The 15005-nt window shown below is 42.5% G+C and overlaps 1 protein-coding gene across 1 annotated transcript; it reads left to right on the top strand.

Annotated features, from left to right (window-relative positions):
- LOC8081622 lies at positions 1958-14860 on the top strand. Its single transcript, XM_021466149.1, has 4 exons — positions 1958-2390; positions 12484-14311; positions 14392-14655; positions 14746-14860. The coding sequence occupies exons 1-4, from the start codon at positions 2027-2029 to the stop codon at positions 14858-14860; spliced, it is 2571 nt and encodes an 856-aa protein (XP_021321824.1). The 5' UTR covers positions 1958-2026.

Here is a 15005-nt window from a genome sequence, read left to right as displayed (position 1 = left end):
CCATCTCTCGCTTTCTCAGGAAGCTACATCATGTGCATCCATATTGGCACTCTTTCTCATAGGCCATTAATTTGGCACCGGTCATTTCTCTATGAATCCCTCGTGTTATTGTCCTATCCAACAATCAAGGTCATTTTCGTCATTCCAAAGGCCTTTAGGGCAGTCTCACTGCTAGAAATTATATGTAGTTTCTATACTTATTAAGTTCTATAGACACTATATATATATAGAAACTATAATCCCAATGGATAGTTTCTATAGAATAATTTTTTATCAAACACATTCATTCTCTCTCCATTTTCAATCGATCACTTCATGTCTTGGATCTCGAGTAGATATGGTTTCTAACTTAGAGCAAGGTGCAAGTAATTAGAGTCAAGTTATACAATATAAGTTGTCTCAAGACACCTTCTCTTTTCTAATCCTCCTCACAACACTGCTATTTGAGTCCACCACTATGCATCTGTGCCCTGCTTGATGTTTGCATGAGAGACAAACTATCATATCTCTTCTGTCTTCTCTCCTCCACATCGGCATTAGCTTGACTATAAGTCTATTATTGTACCTGCTCTTAGACCTGGTTTCTATTATTTTTACTCTCTTTCTTCAATAACTATCTTACCATATCAGCAAAATGCTTAGGTGGTACTACAATTAATATCTATAGAAACTATGATACGACGATGTTTCTGCATTGGAGCGCCCTTATACTTTTCTATCGTCATCTCATTTTCCACGGGCGGCCGCCTATCACTACGTGAAAAACTTACTAAGAGAGCGCCCCTCCCCACACTGTAGGGGCGGTTAACATTTGAACCGCCCTTACAGTGGGTGGGCAGCCAAGCACAAAGCCAGCCGCCCTTGCAGTGTTCTCTGTAGGGGCGGTTGGTGTTACCAGCCGCCCTTACAGTGGGGGAGGCACTGTAGGGGCGGCTGTAACACCAACCGCCCCTACAGAGGTCTGTAGCATAAGTAGCCAGCCCACTCTTCTTCCTCCCCGAGCCACTCACTTCCACTCGCAAAAAAAGGTTTGGGAGGCCTTGGGCACCTCCTTAAAATCACTCTAGGAAGGGGGGAGGTTTTGAACTTAAATCCTTTGGTGGGGAGCTTGTTTAAGGTAAGAAAATGCTATTCCCACCCTCTAATCCATGTTTTATTGGTTGGTTAGTGAGCAATTTACATTTTGGTTTTCTCTCTCTTCCATGGAGCTTGAGCTTTGTGTTGACCAAATTAGAGCTTATCTATGATGCTATTAGTGTAGAATAGGTAGAGACACCACCTTGCACCATCAATTAGGTGATATAGCTTTATTTTATTGGAGATTAATTGTAGTTTCATGTATGGAGAGAAAAGGCATTCTAGATCTAGGGTTTCCTTTTTTTGTTTTTGTTTCATGAATTTGGAATGTGGTTGGCATGAATAGTTATTGGTAAACTAATAGTTGTTGTTAATATTAATTGTTTCTAATAATGGTAGATCATAATTGGTAAAATTAATTATGTCTAATAATCGTTTCTAACACAATTATTACTAATAATGATAGATAATAATTGTTGCTAAAAATGGTAGATAATAATTGTTACTTATTAATTGTTGCTAATAATGGTAGATAATATTTGGTAATATTAATTATGTCTAATAATCGTTTCTAACACAATTATTACCAATAATGATAGCTAATAATTGTTGCTAATAATGGTAGATAATAATTGTTACTTATTAATTATTGCTAATAATGGTAGATAATAATTGGTACTTATTATTTGTTGCTAATAATGGTAGATAATAATTGTTACTTATTAATTGTTGCTAATAATGGTAGATAATAATTGTTACTTATTAATTGTTGCTAATAATGGTAGATAATAATTGGTACTATTAATTATGTCTAATAATCATTTCTAACACAATTATTGCTAATAATGATAGCTACTAATTGTTGCTAATAATGGTAGATAATAATTGTTACTTATTAATTGTTGCTAATAATTATTCTCAACTAATTAATTTTTTTATTTATGTAAAGATGGAGAATAGGGCTACTTGGATGTATGGTTTGCCAAGGTACTCACAAGCCTATGCTGATGAGGTGGACAAATTTATTACAATCGCAGTGAATCATGCAAAGACGTTGTCAACAGGAAATAATTGTTCAGTTATTTGTCCCTGTAAAGATTGCAAGAACCACTTAGCAACTTATGATGTGGAAATCATCAGATCACATCTGATTAGGCGAGGATTTGTCCCGAACTACACAGTATGGCTTCATCATGGTGAAGTAATGTTTCTTGATGGCAACGATGATGACCAAGAAGACGATGCTGAAGAAGGCCAATTGTTGTCCCAATACGCAGACATGTTTGAAGCACAAATGCAACATGATTCAGCAAATGAACAAGCACGTGGTGATGATGTCGGTGGTGTCGACAATAATGATGGGGATGTTGGCGGTGTTGACAATAATGATGTTGGAGCATGTGAGGGGGATGCAGAAAACTTTGACAACTTAGAGGAAATGCTTCGGGCCATTGGACCAGAAATACTACAACAGAAGAAGGGTCTAGAAAATCTAGAGCGGGTGAAAACAGCGTCAAAGGAGACTGTGTATGGTGTTGAGAAGGGCTGTCCAACACATTGGACACTGCTCCGTTTTGTGCTTGAGCTACTCATCCTGAAGGCTAAGTACGGCTGGTCAGACTGCAGTTTTGACGATCTGTTGCATCTTCTGTCATCTGTGCTGCCACTGCCGAACTTAGTTCCCTCCAACACATACCATGCTAAGAAGGTCATAAGTCCATTGACAATGGGTGTTGAAAAGATCCATGCATGCCCCAACCATTGTATCCTTTTTCGTGGTGAAACGTTCGAAGGTCTGGATAAATGTCCTCGTTGTGGGGCAAGTCGGTACAAGGACAATGACCTTTACAGTGGTGGAGAAGCCTCCACCGGGAACAAGAGGAGTAAGAAGGGTTCCAAAAAGGTGGTACAAGAATCTCGACCTCCAGAGGAAACCCCATTAGGCAACGACGCAAAGAAGAGAAAAATTCCTGCCTTGGTAATGTGGTATCTGCCAGTGACCGACCGCTTGAGGCGTATTTTCCTGAACCCTAAGGAAGCCGCGCTCATGACATGGTGGGACGATGAGCGCAAGGTCGATGACGATGTGATTGCACACCCGGCCGATGGCAGTCAGTGGCAGGACTTCGATAATAACAACCCACTGTTCAGTTCGGACCCAAGGAATGTACGGTTTGCCTTGAGCACCGATGGAATGAATCCCTTCAACGAGAGGACGAGCAACCATAGCACTTGGCCAGTGATCTTGACCATGTACAACATCCCAACGTGGTTGTGTCAGAAGAGAAAGTATCTTTTCCTCACTGTTCATGTTTCTGGCCCTCAGCAACCAGGCTTTGATATGGACGTGTTCCTCGAGCCTGTGATGGAAGAATTCGAGAAACTATGGAGGACAGGGGAGCTGATGTATGATGCTTTCCAAAAGGAGACCTTCACATTAAGAGCAATAATATTTGTGACTATCAACGACCACCCTGCATTGTTTGCCTTGTCTGGACAAATCAAAGGCAAGACAGGATGCTTAGTCTGTCTGGATGATACTAAATGGGTGTACCTAGATAGATCTAAGAAGACTGTTTACATCAGGAATCGTCGCTTTTTAAAGCAAGGTCACAAGTACCGCAGCAAAGTGTACTTAAAGTATTTTGGCAACATCCCAGAGGATGAAGATCGACCTCCGGAGAGACGTCATGATGGACAATATGTGTTCCAAATGGTGAAAAATATAAGTGTCATCTATGGAAAGAAGAAAATGGATGGAACACCTAGAGATAGAAGCACACCTCCTATTGAAGGCGTGCCTTTTAAGAAAAAGTCAATCTTCTTTCAGTATCTTGAATATTGGCAACAATTGGAGGTCCCCCATGCCATTGATGCTATGCATGTGCAGAAGAATGTCTTTGAGAGTCTCATCGCTACCTTGATGGACACACCGAAGTCAAAGGATAGTCTCAAAGCAAGGAGAGACATGGAGCAGCTACATGTGATGCCAGAGCTTCACCCGGTACTTGAGACAAAAACTGGAAAATACACCCTACCCGCGGCTAGCTACAACCTGGACCTAGAAGAGAGGAGAGGTTTATGCACTTCTGTGAAGGGGATCAAAGTCCCGACTGGGTTTTCGGCAAACCCGAAGAAGCTAGTGTCGATGAAGGACCTATCATTTCCACACTGCAAGGCTCACGATTGTCATATGATGCTGACGGTGTTCCTACCAATCGCAATAAGGGCTATCAAGCCAGAGTTTTTGAAGATGGCTATCACCCGCATGTGCTACTTCTGGTCGAAGATCTCACAGAAGAAGATTAGCAAGACAGAGCTGAGTGACCTACATGATTTTGTCGTAGAGACCCAAAACCAACTAGAGATGTGTTTACCTCCCGCTTTCTTCGACCCTATGGTACATCTCATGATTCACATGGTTCATCAGATACAGGCGTTGGGCCCTTGCTACTTGCATGAAATGTGGTCGTATGAGCGGTTCATGTCGGTTCTAAGTCGATATGTGCATAATCGTGCATACCCAGAGGGCTCTATGATAGAGGGCTACAGTAGTGAAGAAGTCATCGAGTGCTGTCAAGAGTACCTAAAAGTACAGAGAGGGATTGGTATTCCCGATTCTCACTACAAGGGTAGGCTGGCCGGGAAGGGCACAAATGGTAGAAAAATCTTCATCGACAATGAATACGCTGAAGTGAGTCGGGCGCACTACGCTGTCTTGGCGAGCACAAAACTGATGGAACCATATATTGATGAACACATGGAGATCATCCAATCAGAGAGAAATGGTCGTACAGGTGATTGGGTCATGAAACAACACAAGCAACGCCTAACTTCATGGTTGAAGGACCAAAACATACAGCCTGGAGAAACCATAGATTCTATTACCATCAGTAAGTTGGCAGCGGGGCCATCAAGACAGGTGACATCTTGGAGTTCTTATGAGATCAATGGGTACACATACTATACCCACGCAAAGGATAGTAAATGTGTGAACCAAAACAGTGGTGTTCGAGCAGTGGCTATCGGCGCAGGGGGACAAAAGATCGACTACTTTGGCATAATTGAAGATATATGGGAACTTGACTATGGAACTGAGGCACTAAATGTGGCCCTATTTCGATGTTGCTGGATCAAGCAACATGAATTCAATGAAATCGGATTGAGGGTCGTGGACCTTCACAGCATAGGCTACCAGGATGATCCATGGGTCCTTGCTTCACATGTTACACAGGTTTTCTATATGACCGACCCGCTCAGCATTGTCCCCCCAAAGAAGAAACCTAAGCATGTGGTTATCCCTGGAAAACAGCACATTATTGGAGTTGATGGCGTTGATGATGTTGAAGCCTACAATAAGTGCGATCAGATGCCGCTATTCACAGACTTTATTAACAAGATCGGTGTTGTGGAAAAAAGCCTACCCAAAGATGTATTGCCATGGGAACGAAAAGGTGTGAAGTGGAAAACTGTTACGGCGGCGGATACTAATAAATAGTCATTTGTATGTGTGTGAGACTTTATTTATGTATCCATGTGAGACTACATTTATGTATGTGTGTGAGACTACATTTATGTATGTGTGTGAGACTACATTTCTTAACGCTTTGTCAAATGCAAAAACGTCCTATATATCAAATGTACATCTTGATGAGTGGAACAAAGTTGCTATTCATGACTTTCGGAGTTGGGGCCATTTAGGGTCCCGAAAACGTGCGTGTAGCAGTAAAAATTTGAAATTTCAAAATTTGAGTGGTCCAAACCATCTCATATGAAAAGTTGACCATTACACCAAATGTGTATCTTGAGAAGGGGAACAAACTTTGTATTCATGACTTTTGCATCTGAGACCATCTCGGGTCCGGTCAAAGTGTATTTTGTCAAAAATCCAATGTTTGACTTGGTCAAACTAGGTCAAACTAGGCAATAAAAGACCTCAAATGAAAAAAAATTGAATACAACATAGTTAGATCTCATCAAGGTCTACCTTTGGTACACAATACATTTTTGCATTTGGAAAAGTTACAGAAAACTCAGTTCACATGTTTTGAAAACCCAAGGCGTGGCTTGGACAAACCTGGTCAAACGAGTGAGTAAATGACCTCAAATGAAAAACTTTTGAATACAAGGTAGTTAGAGCTCATCAAGATACACATTTCATACATAGGACATTTTTGCATTTGAGAAAGTGTTTGTAAACTCTAGTCACAAAGTCTTGAATCACACATAGACTTTATGAAACTACATGCGGGACTTGTGGATTTAGAACTGCACTTTCTTAACGCTTTGTCAAATGCAAAAATGTCCTATATATCAAATGTACATCTTGATGAGTGGAACAAAGTTGCTATTCATGACTTTCAGAGTTGGGGCCATTTAGGGTCCCGAAAACGTGCGTGTAGCAGTAAAAATTTGAAATTTCAAAATTTGAGTGGTCCAAACCATCTCATATGAAAAGTTGACCATTACACCAAATGTGTATCTTGAGAAGGGGAACAAACTTTGTATTCATGACTTTTGCATCTGAGACCATCTCGGGTCCGGTCAAAGTGTATTTTGTCAAAAATCCAATGTTTGACTTGGTCAAACAAGGTCAAACTAGGCAATAAAAGACCTCAAATGAAAAAAAATTAAATACAACATAGTTAGATCTCATCAAGGTCTACCTTTGGTACACAATACATTTTTGCATTTGGAAAAGTTACAGAAAACTCAGTTCACATGTTTTGAAAACCCAAAGCGTGGCTTGGTCAAACCTGGTCAAACGAGTGAGTAAATGACCTCAAATGAAAAACTTTTGAATACAAGGTAGTTAGAGCTCATCAAGATACACATTTCATACATAGGACATTTTTGCATTTGAGAAAGTATTTGTAAACTCTAGTCACAAAGTCTTGAATCACACATAGACTTTATGAAACTACATGCGGGACTTGTAGATTTAGAACTGCACTTTCTTAACGCTTTGTCAAATGCAAAAATGTCCTATATATCAAATGTAAATCTTGATGAGTGGAACAAAGTTGCTATTCATGACTTTCGGAGTTGGGGCCATTTAGGGTCCCGAAAACGTGCGTGTAGCAGTAAAAATTTGAAATTTCAAAATTTGAGTGGTCCAAACCATCTCATATGAAAAGTTGACCATTACACCAAATGTGTATCTTGAGAAGGGGAACAAACTTTGTATTCATGACTTTTGCTTCTGAGACCATCTCGGGTCCGGTCAAAGTGTATTTTGTCAAAAATCCAATGTTTGACTTGGTCAAAGTAGACAAAAATGAATAAACTTTGCATATATATATATATATATATAAACTAATCATAAAAATGTATGAAATAATTCAAAATTATTACATATTAGGTCAAGTGAGGCACTAAAGAATTTTTAAGTTTACACAAATTTATTTTTTAATTCCAAACCAATTTAGTTTGAAATTATATAATGTATATAAATTAAAGATACAAAAACTTGGAATAGTTTGAAATTATATAATATATATAAATTAAATATAAAAATACATGGAATAAATTAAAATTATTATATAAATACATTTTGAACTTTAACTAAATTAAAAAAATGATTTTAAATTTCAAGAAAACCACAATAAGGGCGGTTCACATCTGAACCGCCCTTACAGTGGGGCTGCCCTCCATAAAACCCCCTTCCGTTCGCAGCGCCTAAGCCAGGGCGTTCTCATTCGCAGTTGGACACCGTCAGGCTGCCCGATTCCCCCCCGATCGGAACCCTAGCCGCCGCCGCCCGATTCCACGCCACCACTCTCCTCCCCCTCCCCCTTCGCCGGTGCCGTGCAACGCCACCACTCTCCTCCCCGCGCTCTCCTCCCCCTCCCCCTTCGCTGGTGCCCGTGCCACGCCACCACTCTGCTGCCGCCGGGAGCCAGATCTGCACACGGCCGCCCGCCCACGCGCGCCTCCACGAGCTCGGCGAGTCTGGCCGAGGACCTCGGTCGTCCACGAGCTCTTCTTCGGCGCGTCCACGAGCTCTTCTTCCGCGAGCTCGGCGACCTGCTTCCGTCCATGTGCGAGCCCGTGCGCTCCGCCCTGTCAGAACCCTAGACGTCGCCGAGGGCCGAAGATCCACGCGCGGCCGCCCGCCCGTCGGTGAGCCTGGGCACTCCGCCTGCTAGGAACCCTAGGCGCCGCCCGTCCGCGACTCTCTCCTTCTCCTCCAAAGGTATGTGAGTTTGCTCACTTTGCTATCCAATCCTATGTCTGCGGTGATATAGGATACACATCACTGTAGTAGACCAATGTGTATGGTTAGATCATTTGTTGCAGTGACTAGCTGTGATAGGATTGGATAGTTGAGATCAATAATTTGGTATCCAAGAATGTTTGTCATCTGTTTTAGTGAGTAATAGATAGCTGCTGCTTTCACTGAGGCTTCATTTTTGTAGGGGACATCATTGTATTTATGTGTCTTGTTTTGCATGGTCACAAAGGCTTCGAATTGACCTGTAGATGTCTCTGCAGTAGTAATGGTAGTCTCTGTTTTATGTACCATCTTGGTTGCTGCAGCGTAGATAACCTTAAGCCTGGTAATATATGATGGCGGAACTGGTACCTGCGTGGTTTGTGTGCACGTTAGTTCTGAGTAAGTGGTGCAAATTATTTTCAGAGTTCGTGTGGCAGCAGTGGGAGCTTGTTCTTTTTACTATAGTGGCATACCTCGTACAATGGTGGGATTTTGATTTTTTGAAACCATCTAGTTTCATAGGCTGCTCAGGTTGCCTCTGCACCAATAGTATGTGATCGCCTATAATGGCATAGTTTCTATATGCATGATCTGCAGTAGATTTTAGGTGCCTAGCAAAGTCACAAAGGTATATATACTTGTTGTCTGTACTGGTGTCTGCGAGGGTTGTAACTATGTTTGAAATTCTGGTAGCTCTGTGTTTGAAGTCTTGTAGACATTGCTGCAGTAGTTGAAGCAGCTGGATGGTTTTACCTTTGCACGTTCTGAATATATCAAACTTTTGGTAATAGAAGTCTCTTTCATTTCTGCTATCAGTAGATAGCTATAATCCGGGGCTCTGATGTCATAATCGATGTCGATCATACTACTGTAATTGTCTTTTAGAGCTATGTTGCCTGCATATATGAACACAGTTATTGTCAGTGTAATTAGCGATGCAGATGTAACGTTGGCTGCTACTGCTGCTACACCAAGCTCAGGAGGGCCTTGGCTGCTAATAGCTTTGTGACTTGAAATAGGTCTATTAATTTTTAGTTTATAAATTAATTTCTGGTTAATGATGCTTTTGCCTGAGTCATATTTGACATGAATATTATTATAGATTCAGGAAATGTTCCCTCAATCATCTATTATCTTTATGTTTGACTCTGAACTCTATTTGTATGATCTTTGACTTCTAGTTTGTTCCATTATCATTTTATAGTCAATCTGTTTACTTTGACTTCTATGCCTTGCATTAGCTTATCATTTGATAGTCAATCTGTTTCTTATTTCTCCCACAAGTTACATAGTTTAGTCACTGGTTACCTATTACTGGTTACGTTCTGGTGGCTTACTATCATTTTAATTTGTGGCTTACTGTAATCCTACTACTACTGCTTTTGTACTACAACTGTACTACTACTCTCTCTATGACAGTTTTATATACTGAGGCATAATTACTGTTGTTTATATAGCAGGCTGCTTATATGCCACTCCTCTCTACTACTACTACTACTACTACTCTACTGTTGTGGTGGCTTACTGGCATAATTTTGAATTGGTGACATTTTTTGAACCGTGCCCCTCTATACTACTACTATACCCTCTCTCCTCTACTATTGTTTTGCCGATGATGAAATTGTCTAATTCAATACATTATTTTAGAATATGAGCTGATGATCCAAAACTTATGAGTAACTTGGCATCATTACTAGCCGCCTCTATAGTGCCTTGTTCTCTGTTTTGATGCCTTGATGCTCCAAGTTCTTGATCAAATGATGCTAGACATGTTTCTGAGGCCTTTTTTAAACCTTTCCCTCTCCTCACCTCTCCTTCCTCTCTGCTCCTTCTATCTCTCTTCTATTCTCTACTCTCATCCTCTCTCCAACACTACTGCACTAGTCTACTACTAGTGCTAGCTGCTGCTCTACTCTAGTACTCTACTAGTACTACACTACTGTTGGGGCTTACTGTAATCCTACTACTACTGCTGTTGTGCCCAACTCTCCTACTACCCTCTCTATGACAGTTTTATAAACTGTGCTCCTCTATACTACTACTACTACTCTCCTCTTCTATTTTTCTTCTCTCCTTTGTTTTGCCGATGATGAGATTGTCTAAGTCCATTCATTGTATGGAATATGAGCTGATGATCAGGAACTTGTGAGGAACTTGGCATCGTTACCAGCGGCCCCTATATGACCTCATCTTCTCTATTACGATGCCTTTATGCTCCAAGTTCATGATCAAATGATGATTGACATGGTACTGAGGCCTTTACTACTTGTACTACTTTTTTTTTCAAAATTTCTTGCTCGATGATACAAAAGGTGTAGTGAGACAACATGACAGTCAAATACCCATAGCTTCTCCTAGACCGAAAGCTTCTGGGGGAAACTCGTCTCGAATGGAGTGCCATTGGATACTAGCCTCCCCCAGAGGTTTTCGGTCTTGTAGTGCAAATGGGTTTTCTCTTAACCTATTACTGACTGTCATATAAGTCTATGATCTATGATCACCACAGAGCAGCGGATGGCTCTATAAAGCAGCAACCCGCTAATTTGAGGGCACATTAGTTTCTTCTTCTTCTACTACTACTACCAAACTAATTTGTCTCCTTTGTGTGTTCTCTCTCCTATCTTCTCCTCTCATCTGCTGCTGCTGCTACTACTACTAAAGCACTGCTGCTCTCTCTTCTCCTCTCTTCAACCTACTTCTCTGTTTTGATGCCTTGATGCTCCAAGTTCTTGATCAAATGATGGTAGACATATTTCTAAGGCCTTTTTTAAACCTTTCCCTCTCCTCACCTCTCCTTCCTCTCTGCTCTTTCTGTCTCTCTTCTATTTTCTACTCTCATCCTCTCTCCAACACTGCTGCACTAGTCTACTACTAGTCCTAGCTACTGCTGCTGCTACTACTACTACTAGTACTACTACTACTACTACTACTACTACTACTACTACTACTACTACTACTACTACTACTACTACTACTACTACTACTACTACTACTACTACTACTACTACTACTACTAATACTACTACTAAAGCACTGCTGCTCTCTCTTCTCCTCTCTTCAACCTACTACTACTACTACTAAAGCACTGCTGCTGCTACGACTACTACTAATGCTGCTGCTGCTGCTACTACTACTACTACTAAAGCACACTTTATTCCTTTCATCTGTTAGAACAAATCACGAAATGACACGGACAACAAGCAATGCAGCCCGATCCAACGAACATGAAGAGCACCCTAGCCCTAGAGAGCAAGAAATACATGATCAGTTTTCTCAGGAACAGTTTGATGAAGAAGTGGGCAATGGTGTAGCATTTATGCTTACTCAGGAGGAGTCTGGCGAGGAGCAAGGGGGAGAAGCGGGAAGAGGAGAGACTGATGAAGGATCTAGCAAGGACGATGACTCAACCTCGGGATATGAAAGTCCTGAGGATCCACACCCATGTGAACCTAGACGGAAGCCAACGACGGATGAGTTGGACAAGGACTTTGACCCAAACGAGGAGGTAGGGATATGAAGGTCACTTAGTAAACCATAAATTTTGGTAACGATATGGCTGTGTTACCTCTACTAACACTTTGACCTGTTGTTTATACAGGTCCCTCCTAAACCTCCAAAAAGACCACGTCGGCGTCCGACACGTTTCGCCGGACACGACGGGGCAAGGGAAAGGAGGGCAGAGGCAACAGGCACAGAGACTACGATTGTGGCCTCTGCTCCGCAACCTGAAGGCACAACCTCGGCCTCGACTACCAAAGTGAAAAGGAAAGGAGGGGTCAGAAAGCCAAACCACTATCCAAATGCAAAAATGGTTTATGTGATTGATGAGGTTGGGGAAGAAGGGCAGATCCTTAAGCCAAAGGAGTTCCAATCAAAATTCCGCAATGCAATTGGGGCCCTAGTCAGAGACAAGTTGAACCCATCAATCCGTAATTGGCACGACTATCCAGAGGACATAAAGGATGACCTATGGAAAAATCATCTGTTGGTCAATTTTAATTTTAGGATTCCGGCAGAGAAGCTACCCCTAGTAAGACGACGTGCTATGAAGATGATGGGAGAATCCTTCCGACGTTGGAGGAATGAGCTGAACACCGAGTACATCAAAAAGGGGTTAACTCCGTACCATAAGTATGGACACATCACTCCTGCTATCTGGGCGTTGCTCGTGGCTGAGAAGACTGCACCAGAATCTTTGGCCTTAAGTGAAAAGAACAGCTTGCAGGCGAAGAAGAACATCCACCACCCTCGTCTAGGCCCCGGTGGCTACGAGGGCAAGGAAGAGATGTTTAGAAAGATGGAAGAGGAGGCCGTAGCTGCTGGGAATACAAAAGTAATGAAATTGAAGCCACGCACCAAGCGTTGGCTCTTTGCCAGGAATCTTGAAGAATCAGGCAGCAGTCTGAAATTTGCCAAGCCAGAGACCGAGGAGGCAGTGTCAAGGATAATGAAATATTCTGAAGACATCGAGAAGGGCTCATTCACTCCTTCTAGAGAGAAGGACGAGCTTAGCCTTGGCTTGGGAAACCCCGAGCACCCAGGCCGTGTCAGGGGGTTAGGGAAACATAAGACCTGGAAGGAAGGATTTCGAGAGGATGTGGAGATGTACAAGAAACATGGTAGAAACCGGGAGGAGAGTCTTGCCACCCTAGTGAAGACCCTAGTTGCCAAGGAACTACAGGAGCAAGGACTGTCTACTGAGCGACGGTCACAAATGGAGCCGCCTAGGGATTTGGTTCTAGTTGGTAGCCCTCCAAATGTTCAAAGCAGCCAAGGTTCCAATGCAGCCTCCGCCTCAGTCGATCACATACGGGTGCCAACTCGTTGCATCCTGTTGATTCCCATCGGTAGGGGACAGGAGATGGCTGAGGTGGCAACGGGTCTGGCACATCCTCCAATTCCAGGCGACATCTGGCACCATAAACCGGTCCCGGCCGACTATAGTAAGGTTGAGGTGCATACCGTGAATCCCGAGTACGCGAAGCATAAGATTGAACACCCAACTAGCGAGGGGATTCGTGAGCTTGGACTACTCATGAAACAGTTCATCCTATGGTACAAAAAGGATATTGTGTTGAATGTTTCCTCGCCAACTCCAAGTGATGTACACCTGGAGAGAGTCCACCTTGAGGATGGAGCGGTGTATTCACCGTCTCATGAGGACCACTTGATGCATGAGAGGGTACCGGCTTCTCCAACCGCTGGTGAGCAAGGGGTCGAGCCAGGGCATGATGAGACGCCACATGAGCCTCAAATAGGTGATCCTTCTGTAGCTCGTGCGGAGCCAGAGCATGAGATGCCACATGTGCCTCAGAGTCCGCAACCTTCTACAGCTCGTGCCGAGCCAAAGCGTGACGAGACACCACATGTGCCTCATAGCCCAAAACCTTCTACAGCTCGTGCCGAGTCAGAGCATGACGAGACACCACATGTGCCTCCTAAGCCACAACATTCTCCAGCTCGCCCCGAGCAAGGCCATGATGAGATGGCACAGACTTTTCAACAAGCACCGCCGACACATGAAGAACTACTCCCTCTAGTATGTGAAGCTCGTGAAAAGATCCCCATCATGATAAGGTCGACAGGGTCAAAATCTTTTGTGGATATGAATGTCTCGGGTATGTACAAGTGGTATGCTCATGACCAGTTCAAGCCTGAGAACCAAGGCCCGAACAAATTTGCCTACAGGATGCCCACAGACACCTCAGACTACACAACGATAACAAAGTATCCAGATGTTGAAACCATCAAGTGGTCAAAGGATTGCCCGAAAGAATATGTAAAAGGCAAACGTTTCCTACCAAACCGGGTCTTGTGTAAGATGCCATATGGAATGAGAAGGTTCCATGATTGGTACTACTTGCATGTTTCACGTACAGAACTGAATGTGTTGGAAGCAGTAATACCTGCTCGCACATTTGGAGGCCCTGCTTCGGGTATTGCCTTTGACTTCAGCGACATCCAATCATGCTTTCACCTTAGTTCAATGTCGATGAATCTGATTCGCACTTGGTGCCTGTAAGTCCTCTTCCTCTTGATATGATTTGAAAGTAACCTAGTTGGATTTTGCTAAAACTAACTTACGTCATGATTTTTAGAATGCAAGCAAACTTTATGAAATCTACACGCTCAACGAAAGCCGGGTATGTAGACCCTATGCCTATAGCACAAATAAATTTTAATTACCCATCGAGATGGGAATTGGATGCGCCACAGCTAGCTGCTGGAGGGACGTTGGCGGAGAAAGAAAAGATCCGTGCGGCCAAAATAAGAGAAGAGTCTCTTAAGGTTGCGGCATGGCTTGCCGTATGTTTAAAGAATCTCCAACACTTCGAAACAATATGGATTCCATACCACTTCAAGTAAGTTCGATTAATTGTATACTTAACGATTGTTCGGTTTATCTTATTTTGATGCAAAGGTACTTATGTATTTATTTAAAATTGTTGTAGCAATCACTGGATAGTCATAGGTCTCGATGTCGGGATGAACATGGCATGGATTTGTGATTCTGCAGATCTTGACCCCCACACATATAAAGACTTCATGTCAATTCTCATTACGTAAGCAAATTTGTAATCCTAGTAACCTTATATGATTCACTTTAATATCGACTTCTGCATACTACAAGTCACATCGATTCTCATTCAAACAGGGCATTCAGGGCCTATGTCAAGAATCACAAAGGAAGGCATGATCCAGGTCTGGGGAG

Source organism: Sorghum bicolor, chromosome 8, assembly GCF_000003195.3.
Source record: "Sorghum bicolor cultivar BTx623 chromosome 8, Sorghum_bicolor_NCBIv3, whole genome shotgun sequence".
NCBI lineage: Eukaryota > Viridiplantae > Streptophyta > Magnoliopsida > Poales > Poaceae > Sorghum > Sorghum bicolor.
This window is presented reverse-complemented; position numbering and strand designations above follow the sequence as displayed.